At 35.0% G+C, this 12,036-nt stretch overlaps 1 protein-coding gene across 9 annotated transcripts in view; it reads right to left on the bottom strand.

Annotated features, from left to right (window-relative positions):
* KCNT2 (potassium sodium-activated channel subfamily T member 2) overlaps window positions 1–12,036 on the bottom strand; it is a 345,029-nt gene that overhangs the window by 120,761 nt on the left and 212,232 nt on the right. For all 9 annotated transcript variants that reach the window (XM_045081137.1, XM_045081140.1, XM_045081141.1 and 6 more), the window contains exon 14: window positions 7,306–7,414. In XM_045081137.1, the coding sequence (XP_044937072.1) occupies window positions 7,306–7,414 (109 nt within the window). The remainder of the gene's footprint in view (window positions 1–7,305; window positions 7,415–12,036) is intronic.

The raw sequence follows: 12,036 nt of genomic DNA, 5'->3' as shown, positions 1-12,036 counted from the left end.
TCTCCAACCCTTCTCATCTCTACCTCTGTCCATGCTTCCCTCTCTTCGGTCCTTTTTTTGGAGATGGTAAAAGACATTTGATTTTCCTTTTCCCTCAACACGGTGTTTAAAATAGGGACTCCCCGGATGTTGGCGTATAAGAGACCTGGGAAGTCTCATGGTTAATTTTCATCTGGGGTCAGAGAAACAGTGAAGACTTCCTCACGTTCTAGTGCAGACCCTTGTAGTTCTGCTTAGGGTCAAAGATGCAACAAAATGAGGGCACCTGACTGGCTCAGGAGGTAGGGTACGCAACTCTTGATCTTAGGGTCATGAGTTCCAACCCCATACTTGGGGTGAACAACTTACTTAAAAAAAAAAGAAAAAGATAAAACAAAATATTGCCCTACCTTGCTCTTGGTTTTCTCCAGATATACTTACTTCCTGACGATTTTGTTTGGAGAATTCCGCCAGTCAAAATACTATTTAAAATATTTAAATCACTCCCAAATAAAGTGGACTAAAATGCTTAAAAATAAGTATTTATTTCCTCAGGCTTTCCTTATCTTTCACCATCTTGGCATCTGGGAGAGTACTGATCAGTATTTTGTAGGATGTTCTCAATTTTGGTATGTCTAGGTATTTCTTCAAAATCAGGAAATATTATTAAGAATACCAAAGAAATTATGTCATGCTCTTCTTTTAGTCATGTACTTCTTAGCATATCACAGGAATTACATGATGTTGACATCTCTTTTTATTGGTGATGTTCACCTTGGTCTCTTGATTAAAACCGTGTCTGTCAGGTTACTTCACTATAAAATTATAATTTTTCCTTTCATAGTTATGAAATACCATGGACAGACATGTTGAGACCACACAATGATCCTGGCTTTCCTTAAACATTCACCCACTAATACTAGCACCCTTTGGAGGATGGTGTCTACAACCTTTGTTTGCCTTGGGATAACTTCTTATTTCTCTCTTTCCTTCCACATTTATTAGTTCGAATTCTTTCGTAAGAAATGAGCTATTCTTTTTTCCTGTTTATTTATTCACTGCTTTCCTCCATTAGTGTATTTACTTGATTTTATGGGTTAAAATCGAATGTTAACATTATTTACTTTGTTTCTCAAATTCTCCCATCTTAGCATGTTAGGAACTCCTTCAAGTTATTTCTTGTGTCATTTCGACAACCCCCCCCACTCTTCAGAGCAACTCCTGACTTTCTGGCACCACAAGATTTTTCCAGACTCCTCTTGTACATTCCCTGCCTACATCCTCAATCCACCCAGTACCCCAAGAAGCCCTGGATGTTATTATTAGAGAACTGTGTGTAGTAACCAAGATGTGAACATTAACTGTGCTAAGGGCTACTGAGCCGTCCTTGCTCTCTCAGTAAACAAAGAGTTGGGAATTATATTTGTATATACTCACAGACCCATACAGACACAGATCTAAGTTTCTGTGTCTACCTTTGATATACACGCATTAAAAGTCATTCATTTATACTGATTTCCAATCTTACCCACTGAAACTACCACCAATTGGAGGAGGCGTAGCAGAAATAATTGCTAAGTTATTTCAGAAACAGCTTCTCCCTGAATCTGCCAGGGAGAAGATCCTGGAACAGTAAAGGGATTTTAATGGCAAATCTGGTGAAATTCATTTAGACCAATAATTTAGTCAATTGTATTGTACCAATGTTAATTTGTGATGTTGAGAACTGCACTATGATACTGTAAGATATAAACGTTAATAGAAGTTTATATGGGAAGGGTAGGTAGGATCTCTCTGTATTATTTTTGTAACTTTTCTGTGAGTCTAAATTTGGTTTAAATGAAAAGACTCAAAAATAAGCCATTAAAAATGTAATGTGTTATCCTGCATTTCCCAGTCTTACTTGAGTACATAATTTTACTTTTCAGGAAAATTATTAACTTCCATCCAAAAGCATTAGTAATTGCACCTTGGAACACAAATTTGGCAATAATACGAAATAATAGAACCACTATTTATATACCACACACAAAAATTAATTACAGTGCATTTTGGCTTAATGTGTTTCTACTATGGTTGAAGATTTCCCAAAACTATTAAGCAGTCTCTGGTGAAACAGTTATTTGAGAAAACCTAAATTTCACTTAAATTTAAATGTACATAATTATAGTGTTCATGACAGAATTATGAACAAGACTATCTCTCTATAATTTTACAAACACTTTGCATGTAGAGGTACAATAAAATTTTGCAAGCTAAGGAAATAACCACAAATGAAGGTGTTCTTCTTTTTTTAAAATAGACCAATTACATTGAAAACAACAGACAAAACTTACTAGTGTTTAATTTTTGTTTTACAAAAAGCACTGCAGCAATACCCAAATCTGCAGTTTCCAGATCCCACTGATGAAAATAACACACTCGTCCTAGTAACTTAATGAAGGGCTTCTTATGAAATAACCACCCCCGAGGAACATAGTTACAAAACTGCAACTTCTTGAAATTGATTTTACTAAAATAAAAAAGCAACTTGGCCTTCCCCTTACTTCTAATATGTAGTTATGGACTGTAACATTGGAATTCTTACATCTTTCCACCCATTCAAAATACTTAAAACATATATTTATATCACATACGAATTGATTTCTATTTGAGGCCTCCCTTTCTGTGGCCATAGAAATCAAAAGAAAATTATTATAATATATTGTAATAATGTATTATGAAATCTGAATCTGCCAGCAACTGTTACCTGCTTACATTTATATGACTTAACCATTTTCTCTGATATCTGTCTTTTTTTATCCTTATGTCTTCTGCTACATTTTAAAATAATTTTACTGCATTTAATACTTTCCTTTTTAAATTATTTTTTATAATGCATTTCTTCTAAACAAATTTTGAAAAGTTCACTGAAAACTTGCATCGTTTTTCTAAAAGATTTCATTTATTTATTTGTCAGAGAAAGAGGGAGTGCACACAAGCAGAGGGAGTGGCAGAGGCGAGGGGAAAAGCAGACTCCCCACTGAGCAGGGAGCCTGATGTGGGACTCAAGTCCAGGACCCTCAGATTAAGACCTGAGCCGAAGGCAGACACCTAACTGACTGAACCACCCAGGCATCTCAAAACTTGTATCTTTTAAGAAAACAAAATAGTTTTGTACCTCCTGTAACTCTACTTGGCTTTTTTCTATGAAACCTTCCATGACTGAATAATACATTGCTTGAGAGTAAAATGCCTGACATTGTACATACCTGAGTCATCTTTTTCCAAATATATTTAATCCCAATCTCTGTAATATTTAAGACTGAGTTGAAAGATTGGCCATAGTGAGATATATACCTTCACTGTTACTTGTTTGGAAACACTACGATAAATATTTGCTCATTAATATCATTCTTTGTTCCAAAAAATATCCAGATAAAGTTACAAACATATTCCAATTTAAATAAAAAACACATGTGTGCATGGCCTCAGTCTTTTCTTTCTCCATCACAAATACATATATGGTTCTGGGTGTCGTGCTTTGTCTTTAATGCATCTCTCCTGCCACACTCAAACTGTCCCTGACACCAAATTTAAAAAATAATTTTGACGCGTATAGAATCTGACTCACATGATACATGTAGATAGAGCCAATGAGAGAATTAAAGAGTACCTACCTACTAGGGTCTGGGATGACTGTACTTAATCCTCAAAATAATCCTGTGAAGTGACTTCATCCATTTTCATGGTTTAAAGTGTCCGTATGCTGATGACAGCCAAATTTTTATCATCAGTGTAGCTAAGCTCCAGACTCTATATTAGACACAATTTGGGGAGTCTAACAAGTACCTTAAATTATGTCCAAAATGAAAATCTTGATCCTCCCCAGTCTTCTTCATTGTGGTAAATCACAATTATATTCTTCTGGTTGCTTGGTCTAAAAATTTGCAGTCATGCTAGACTCTTCTCCTTCTGCTCCACCCCACATCTAATTAATTCCTGACAACAAAGCCTTCAAAATACATCTAGAATCTGAGTGCTTCTAATCACTTCCATGCTTGTGCCCTTCCCCAAGATAAGATTTAACTTCTCTGGCTTAGATTAGTCCATAATCTCTTAATTGTTTTTGTTCAACCAAAAAGCCCGTGTGTTTGTTTCTCTTATTCAAATTTTATCACTCTTCTGCTCAGAATCTTTCAATGATCTTTCATTTGAGAATGATGGGTACCACCCTTATAATGGCCAGAGAACCAGTGTTTCCCTGTCAGATCTCAGTTTTTACTATCTTTCTTGTCCCTCCATTCTAGAGACATTAGTCCACTTGCTGTTTCTCAAATCATTAGATGTGTGTCTATCTGAGATATATTTTACATATTTATTTTTGGTCTGTCTCCCCAGTTGGAATAACACCTTCATGACAGCTAGAATTTTTCTATTGGTTTCCTTGTTGAAACCGTAACACCTGGAATGGTTCTGTCACAGAGTAACCATTCAATAAAATAATTGTCAAATAAATGAATAAAGTAATGGATGAGAAAATTATTATCGCAAATTTTCCATAAAAAATGATTGAGAATGAAATGGAGGATATAATTGGCTCAGTGATAGTTAACTTTGCCAGTTAGTGAGTCAACCATTTCAAGCTGCCAGAGTGGGTGATCTTTTATCTCTGTCACGTTTCCTTCCTAAATTTATGAGCCCCATTTACAGCATGAACACTACCAAACAGAAGTAATTTTAGTTGTGATTAGGATATGTACTTCCCAGAAAGTCCAATTTTAGTTGGTACTTTAGTGAGAGAAGTTTCTGGATCACATATTTTATAATAATAGGCTTGATTTTGGCTCACTAATAAATAATATGTTAAAATTCAGGTAAAGGGCCAACTATCAAAAAGTAATAATAATTAACAACTCTACTACAGATATACTTAATAGTATTTTTTAATAGTGCCAATTTTGCAATCACCGCATTTGAGCTGTCTCTCTAATAAGAAGCAATGACCTTTGTATTTCACACAGAAAACTTAGGCTTTCACAGTTATTTGCATGAATCAATATATCTCCTGACAAGATCCTTTGATTTATCTTTTATTCTTATAATATATAACCTAATTATTATAAAAGAGTAAACACATAAATTTAAATAAATATGTATATATATGTATATATAAAGTGTGTATACAAAATTTTTAATTTTAAAATTATTTACATTCCTAGCAGACATAATTAAAACAAACTCACATTTTAATATGCAAAATATAACTCTATCTTAAAATGTTAAAATACAATGGTTGGATTTCATGGAAAGTTTCAAGTAGTCCCAGCTGGCAATACTTTGCACCTTTGTCATTCCCCTCTTTCTACTTAGGAGAATAGCCTAAAGCAAAGCAGACACTTTGTGATTACAAGGAGAGAATCTTGGGGATTAAGTTCTACAGCTAAAAATGTTAGAATTAAAAAAAAAAAAAATGGAATGAACTAGGTGCAGTGTTGAGTCAGACATGCTATACTAGATGCTGTGCCCTGGACTTCTCATTTAAAAAATTGAGTGATGAAAATATTCAGGAGTTAGACGGTGGTGATGTTTTCACAAGACTGTGACTATGCCAAGAAACATTAAATCGTATGCAATAGATGGGTGGTTTGTATGGTACGTAAATTATGGCTCAATAAAGTTATTCTGGTGGACTACAGCATTTATGGTGACAGTTGTGAAGTAATTTTGCTGGTCAATCTTATTCAAAGAAAATCCTTAATTATGTGGAAAAATGTCTTCGACAACATTACCCTCTTTTGTAGTAAGGCAAAATTCATTAAAGTATATTGGGGAAATGTCATATTTTAAGGATCAATGAAATGCCTTTTTAACTTAGAGCAAGAGCAATTTATTCACTAAGGCAATATTGTATGCCAATAAATAATATTTACTAGGACTTGAACAGTGCAATTTAACCAGTCTATAATTAATGATGTATGTTAGCGTTGATGAGCCTCATTTTTATCATTTCTACAACAATAAAATGAGACTAGATATTCAGTTTTAAAGTTGCATCTCCATGACAAAGAGAGCTTGGAAAAATAATGAACCCTTGTGATGAGTTCTATAAATGTTCCATTGATTGGTGTTAAAGTCATTTTCAGTATTTTATTTAATTTCATTAAAATGAAATTACTTTCTTCAAAGAAAAACAATTTATTCATAAACCTGTTACATCTTTTCCATTGCACAAATTAAAGGTTTGTAAATATAGAGAATAGAAATATTTTCATTCAGAACTTTAAGAAAATTGCTCCTCAGAAAATCTTACTATCTCAATAGAGCAGAGACATAATTAAAAATAAGGGAGTAAAATCTACCTGAAAATACTGCAGGGTATTTGTTATTTTCCAATTAGCAATTTACTCGATCTAGTATTAAATCCCAAGAAATTTAAAAAAAAATTAAAGACTAAATCCCCAAAAAGAATTTTCCTTCTTGATTTATTTGATTTGACACTTCACTTAAATAGCAATCAATTAACTTACTAGTTTTAAATAATCATATTTATAAGCACCACAGTAAAATTTACTTTGAAAATCAACACTTTGTCTAAAATACTAAATAAGGAATAAAAAAAGGTATGAAAAGCAATGTAACATTTGTCTCTTCAAATAAGAGTGGGGTGTGCTCACGGATTATATTTTCCTTGATCATCCAAGTCAAATACAAACTCTCTCATCGAACAACAAAATGGTCTTAGAACTTTCCCTCATCTACCTTGAAATGCTATAAAAAAGTGATTTCTTTTATATTACTCGCTAATTTTATCAAGTACTTTGTTATTTTATAGTAACTGTAAAGTTTTAATTTTGAGGTCAATCATGTACGTGTAGCTTTAAAATAAAAACTTACCGCAGGAAAAGAAAAAAAATGGTTTCAAGATCTCATACTAATGATTGTCATTATCCTGTGTTTTAAAGTTTTATTCGTTAAGTATCTTGAAAATAGAAACAGTGTCCTAATCCTAGACCTAACAAATGATGTAGACACTTAGAATTTAGGATGAAACAAATTATCTCAGGATTAGTTTAAAAAACACAGAAAATAACTGCCAGTTTTTTATATGTCTTAGACCACTCCCCCCCACCTCCACCCCACCTCTTAACTGGTCTATATTTGTCTATCTATCTATCCATCTGTCTGCAGGTGAAGATAACTCACACAAATACAAGTATAGGTACATATATAGCTATATACCTTGGCTTACTGTACTTCTAAATCACAGGACTGCACTTATATTATTGTTATTATTATTTTTTTACAATGTAAAAATGCATTATCTTAAAGAAAACATATACTTACTGCCCTCTAGAGGTATGAACCAGTAGTGTAATAAGTGTAGATGTTGCCGGGCATATACAGTTTAAAGCTAACATGGCGTATTTAAACTCTTCTTCACAAACAACGTGATCTGTTTGAAATAGAACAGGTAAATTAGAATAATTTACCCTGGGAGAGCACTAATTTAAAATAATATGAAAAATAAAACAGCAAATAAAATTACAGAAGTTTCCACATAAACACACTTGTCTTAAGATATTTTTACGTGTGCAATTTTCCCCAGGAAAAATGTTTCATGAGAGTGAGTACTAGATTATGAGTTAAGTGGCCCCTTCTGTCTTTAATAAAATCGGCAGCCTTCAGCAAAGCGTTTATTTTTTCTGTGCTTCATCTGTACAAGGAGGTGAGAGGTAGATAGATAGTTTGAAGGTGCAGTATGGAAAACAATTCAGGGACTGTATAAAGTACCTTTTAATTCTGATAATTCTATGGTATGAAATGCAGTAGTATTGATTTAAAGCATTATTGATTTTTCAAATTCATGGTCACATGGCACACAGACTTAGAATTATTAAAAGACATGGTAGATAACATTTATATAGTGGTAATAGATTTTGTACAATCAAAACAACTATGACTTCAGGCAATAAAAACTAATGCTAAAATACATTTAAATTAAAATTGTACTTTGACCTCAGGACCTACAGTCATAAATGCAAGAGATGATAGGATTCAATCAGGAAAGATATTAAATGGCAGTTGAAGTCACTGACATAAAAACAAAAGAGTGTGCTATAAAGATGGGGCCACATGAGAGGTTGCAGGCCACATTAAAGAGAGGTGATGCTACTCAGCCCATGTCTATTACTTCATACAGCAATGAGGGCACAGACACCAGGTATCCAATTTTCCATAAAAGTCATATTTTAGAGAAATGATTAAGATACTGTTTACTTGGGGGGGGGTGGACTTTCCTTCCCAAGTAAACAATTACAGTTGGTATGAGAAATAAAGACAATGTGTAAAGTTCTAAAAAAATAAATATTCCCAGAAAATAGTTTTAGCTACGTTAAGAAATAGACGATTGAATTTGTAGGTGAGTTGGATATCTACAGAATGAACACACAGGGGCCCCCGGGCGGCAGAATCAGTTAAGTACTGCAACTTCGCTCCTCACTTCTCAATGCCATATGATAGCCAAGGTTTATTGAACATGCCACTAAAGTCTTCTCTGTCTTTCTCCACCTCTATTCCACTGTCCCTACTTGTTACAGGGTTCCAATCCTTATCCATAATTCTTAAGAGCCAGATATCAGCTTTTAGAATTATTATTATTATTATTTTAGATTTTAGAAAGGCAATGTGCTTTATCTACCAGACCCTATGTAATACACCTAGGGAGCAACCTATGCTTTAACATACTATTATTCCTGCAGCTAAATGTGTGACTACTAAGTGGAAAAATAAAATTCAGTGTGGGGATTGCTACCAAATAATTTCAGGTCAGGTCTGATTTCACCACCAACAGAAATGCTTTTCTTTCTTTCTCTCTCCCATTCTTTTTTTTTCTTTCTCCCTTTCCTTCCATACATACAATGAATCTTTATTCAAACTACGTTTATCTCTCACCTAGACAAATGCAAGAGCTTCTTAATTGCTTTTCATGCCTTCTAACTCTTCAGCATTTTATTACCCTTCCAAAATTGTGCTGTCCAATTAGAGCTGCCACCGCCCCATTTAAATACATTGAAATACGCATAAAAGTTCAGTTGCTCCATCTTACTAGCCATCTTTTAATAGCAATAAAGTGCTCAAAAACATCTGTGGTAACCGCCTACAGTATCAGACAATGTAAGTATGGAATATTTCTGTTATCACCAATAACTAGACAGTGCTATAAGCCAAACAAATTAATGACCTTCCATAAATCCTAAAGCTTATAGGATATATTTCACATTCCTTAAAATGTCACTCATACACTAGCAGAATTTGGGTAACCTTACAAGCATACTATACTACCTTTCCATGACTTTTCTTAGTCACAACCCTCCTAAAATTGCTCATTTATAATAAGAGGAGGGGAAGCAGAACAGATGGGTGTACATGCAGGTTGGTAGGTAGATTGTATAGGTGGAAGTTTATGAAAATTCTGTTTTTCTTCTTATGGTTCTGTTTTCTTTGTGAAATTGGTGGAAATACTGAGTAAAGGAGAAGCTGGAGGTTAAGAGGAGAAAATACAGCATAGTTGCTTCAGAGAGTGGAAGAAGAAACAGAACAGTGAGACACAGAAATGATATCCGGCAGCTGCTGACCCTGAGAAATCAAGGATCATGGATTTCAAGTGGGAATAGGCTGCACATTATCTTTTGTTTATTTTGTTTATTCAGGCCACATTCAAATGCATGGACTACCTTCTGTCAAGAAGACCGAGAGAATTCACCACCAGTGACTTCTGACAAGTCTCACTAAAGGTCAATGAACTGAGGATGAATTAAAATAATGGATTATAATGGTGTGCTATGGAATTCAAACAGGTTAAGTAGAGAAGACGGCATCTGCCGTTGTCAACAATGATAAACGTTTTGTAGAATCAATGCATTTTAAGTCCCGGTGTAGTCAAAAGATAGGTGGAGTTCTGTACTAGAGGATGTGAATTGGAATGAGAGGCAGTGGTCAGAAACAGGATCATCAGGAACAGAGATTATGGAAGCGTCACATTAACAAGTAATGACATGATCTGTGGATCCCTCTGGAAGCGGGTGCTGAAATAGGACGGTGAACAAGAACATTCAACATAGGGGAATTATAGGTACACAAGTCTAGGGCATTGAGAGAATCATTTTCATGGCTATCAATATCATTAACTATTACGACCATACAGTGTTGGAAAGAATGAGTAAACTAGGAGACCAAGGGCTTTTCAGCTCTCTCTCTCTCTCTTTTTTAAATTTCTGCTACTTGTCTTTTCTGGGATATTTCCCAGTTGCAAACTGCCAATTTTTATCAAATAATTTTCTAATTTAAAATGTGAGACTTGGGGCGCCTGGGTGGCTCAGTGGGTTAAAGCCTCTGCCTTCAGCTCAGGTCATGATCCCAGGGTCCTGGGATCGAGCCCCACATCAGGCCCTCTGCTCAGCAGGAAGCCTGCTTCCTCCTCTCTCTCTGCCTGCCTTTCCTCCTACTTGTCATCTGTGTCTGTCAAATAAATAAATAAAATCTTAAAAATAAATGTGAGACAATGTTATATAAAATTTAGGTATATTGAATATGCATAATGGAGAATTATATCTGTAACAGAAATTGCTATTTTTCCTTATTATCCATTTTCCCCTCTGTATGCAGAAACAACATATCTATGGAAACATGTCTAGAGAAATGATTGGAAGGGACAAGAATACAAATGTGTGGTTGACAGGGCCTTGCTGATTTTAGTCAGGTGTACATAAAGAGACGACCCGAGGTAAGAACTGATCACTTTGGAAGCAGAGAAAGGAACAAAGCTATTTTAAACAGGGCATTATTTCTTACAGCCAGAAAGCTAAATCAAGCGTCCAAGAAATAATCTGGACAGTTGCAGAACCGAAAAAGTGACCCATACCCTGAACAGCAGGAGATGATATTCTCTCAGAGTCTTTAGGAGAGGCCTTACACTAAGACTTCTCCCAAACCAATAAAGCCAGGCCTGTGGCAAGAATTGGATTCAAGTACTGTTTTCCCACTCAAACTTACCTATTTTAGATGATGGCAAGGTAGCTGTCATTACAATCAAGAAGAAGATATGAGCAGGGCAACAATAACCAGTAAATACAGCAGGTTTAAGAAAGTCCTTGGAGAAGAACTTAGAGCACAATTATTGACACATGGAAAGGAATGAAAGAAATCTGCTTCAATCTGAACTTTTTCTGGGGCCACAGAGAATAGTGAATAAAGAATATCTTTGAATAGACATGAAAAGACAAAGGAGTTACTCCTTAAGAGCAGAATGAGTGTCTAATAAGGAATTTATTCCGAGGTCTCTACCATTCATGGCTGACAGGATTTCTTCATTGCTATGGACCAATGACTGCTGTGTGTCTCCAGTTCTTCCTTTTTCTAAACACCGATATTTTACCAAAATTATCTTGTTTCACTATTCTATATGCATAAGCAGTAGGGGTAGAGGTAGCTAACTAATTTATTAGCATGTGTGTTGCCAGACCATGAGAAGCTACACCTACAACTGACTTTGCATTATGCAGAAGTCCTGGGTTTTGAGCTGGATGCAATAATTGATAAAACTCTGGGGAGTGTTTTTCATATAAATAGATGATTCTCTCAATATATAGGGAAAATATTGTACAGGACTACTAGGTGTATAAGGATCTGGACTGTGGCTGAAACTGCTTTCACCCATGTTCATTCCGTCCTTCTTCCTTTGAGTAAGAGAAGCTCTTATTTCCTCTCACCCATCCCCCAACTGCCGCTGGGTGCATGGTTGCCCAGGTAGAAATTACATTTTCCAGCTTCCCTTTAGTGAAATATCGTCACTTCACTAGGTCCGTCCAGCTACTGTCTTATTTTTTTGTAGACAAAACCACCTTTCCCAAACTCTTTCCTTCTTGTTGGTGAGACCACATAATGGCAAAACTCCATCTCGATTATGCGGAGGTAATTCCTTAGCAATGATAGAATCGATCCCTTTTTTTCTTTATAGTGCCTAATTTTCCTCCCTTGTTGAAGAAAGCATGTCCTCTTTCAAAATGATGTGCATTT

This window comes from Mustela putorius, unplaced genomic scaffold (assembly GCF_011764305.1).
Source record: "Mustela putorius furo isolate JIRA1106 unplaced genomic scaffold, ASM1176430v1.1 tig00000508_pilon_pilon_pilon, whole genome shotgun sequence".
NCBI lineage: Eukaryota > Metazoa > Chordata > Mammalia > Carnivora > Mustelidae > Mustela > Mustela putorius.
Note: the sequence above shows the minus strand (reverse complement) of the source record. Positions and strands in the feature narration are given on the sequence as shown.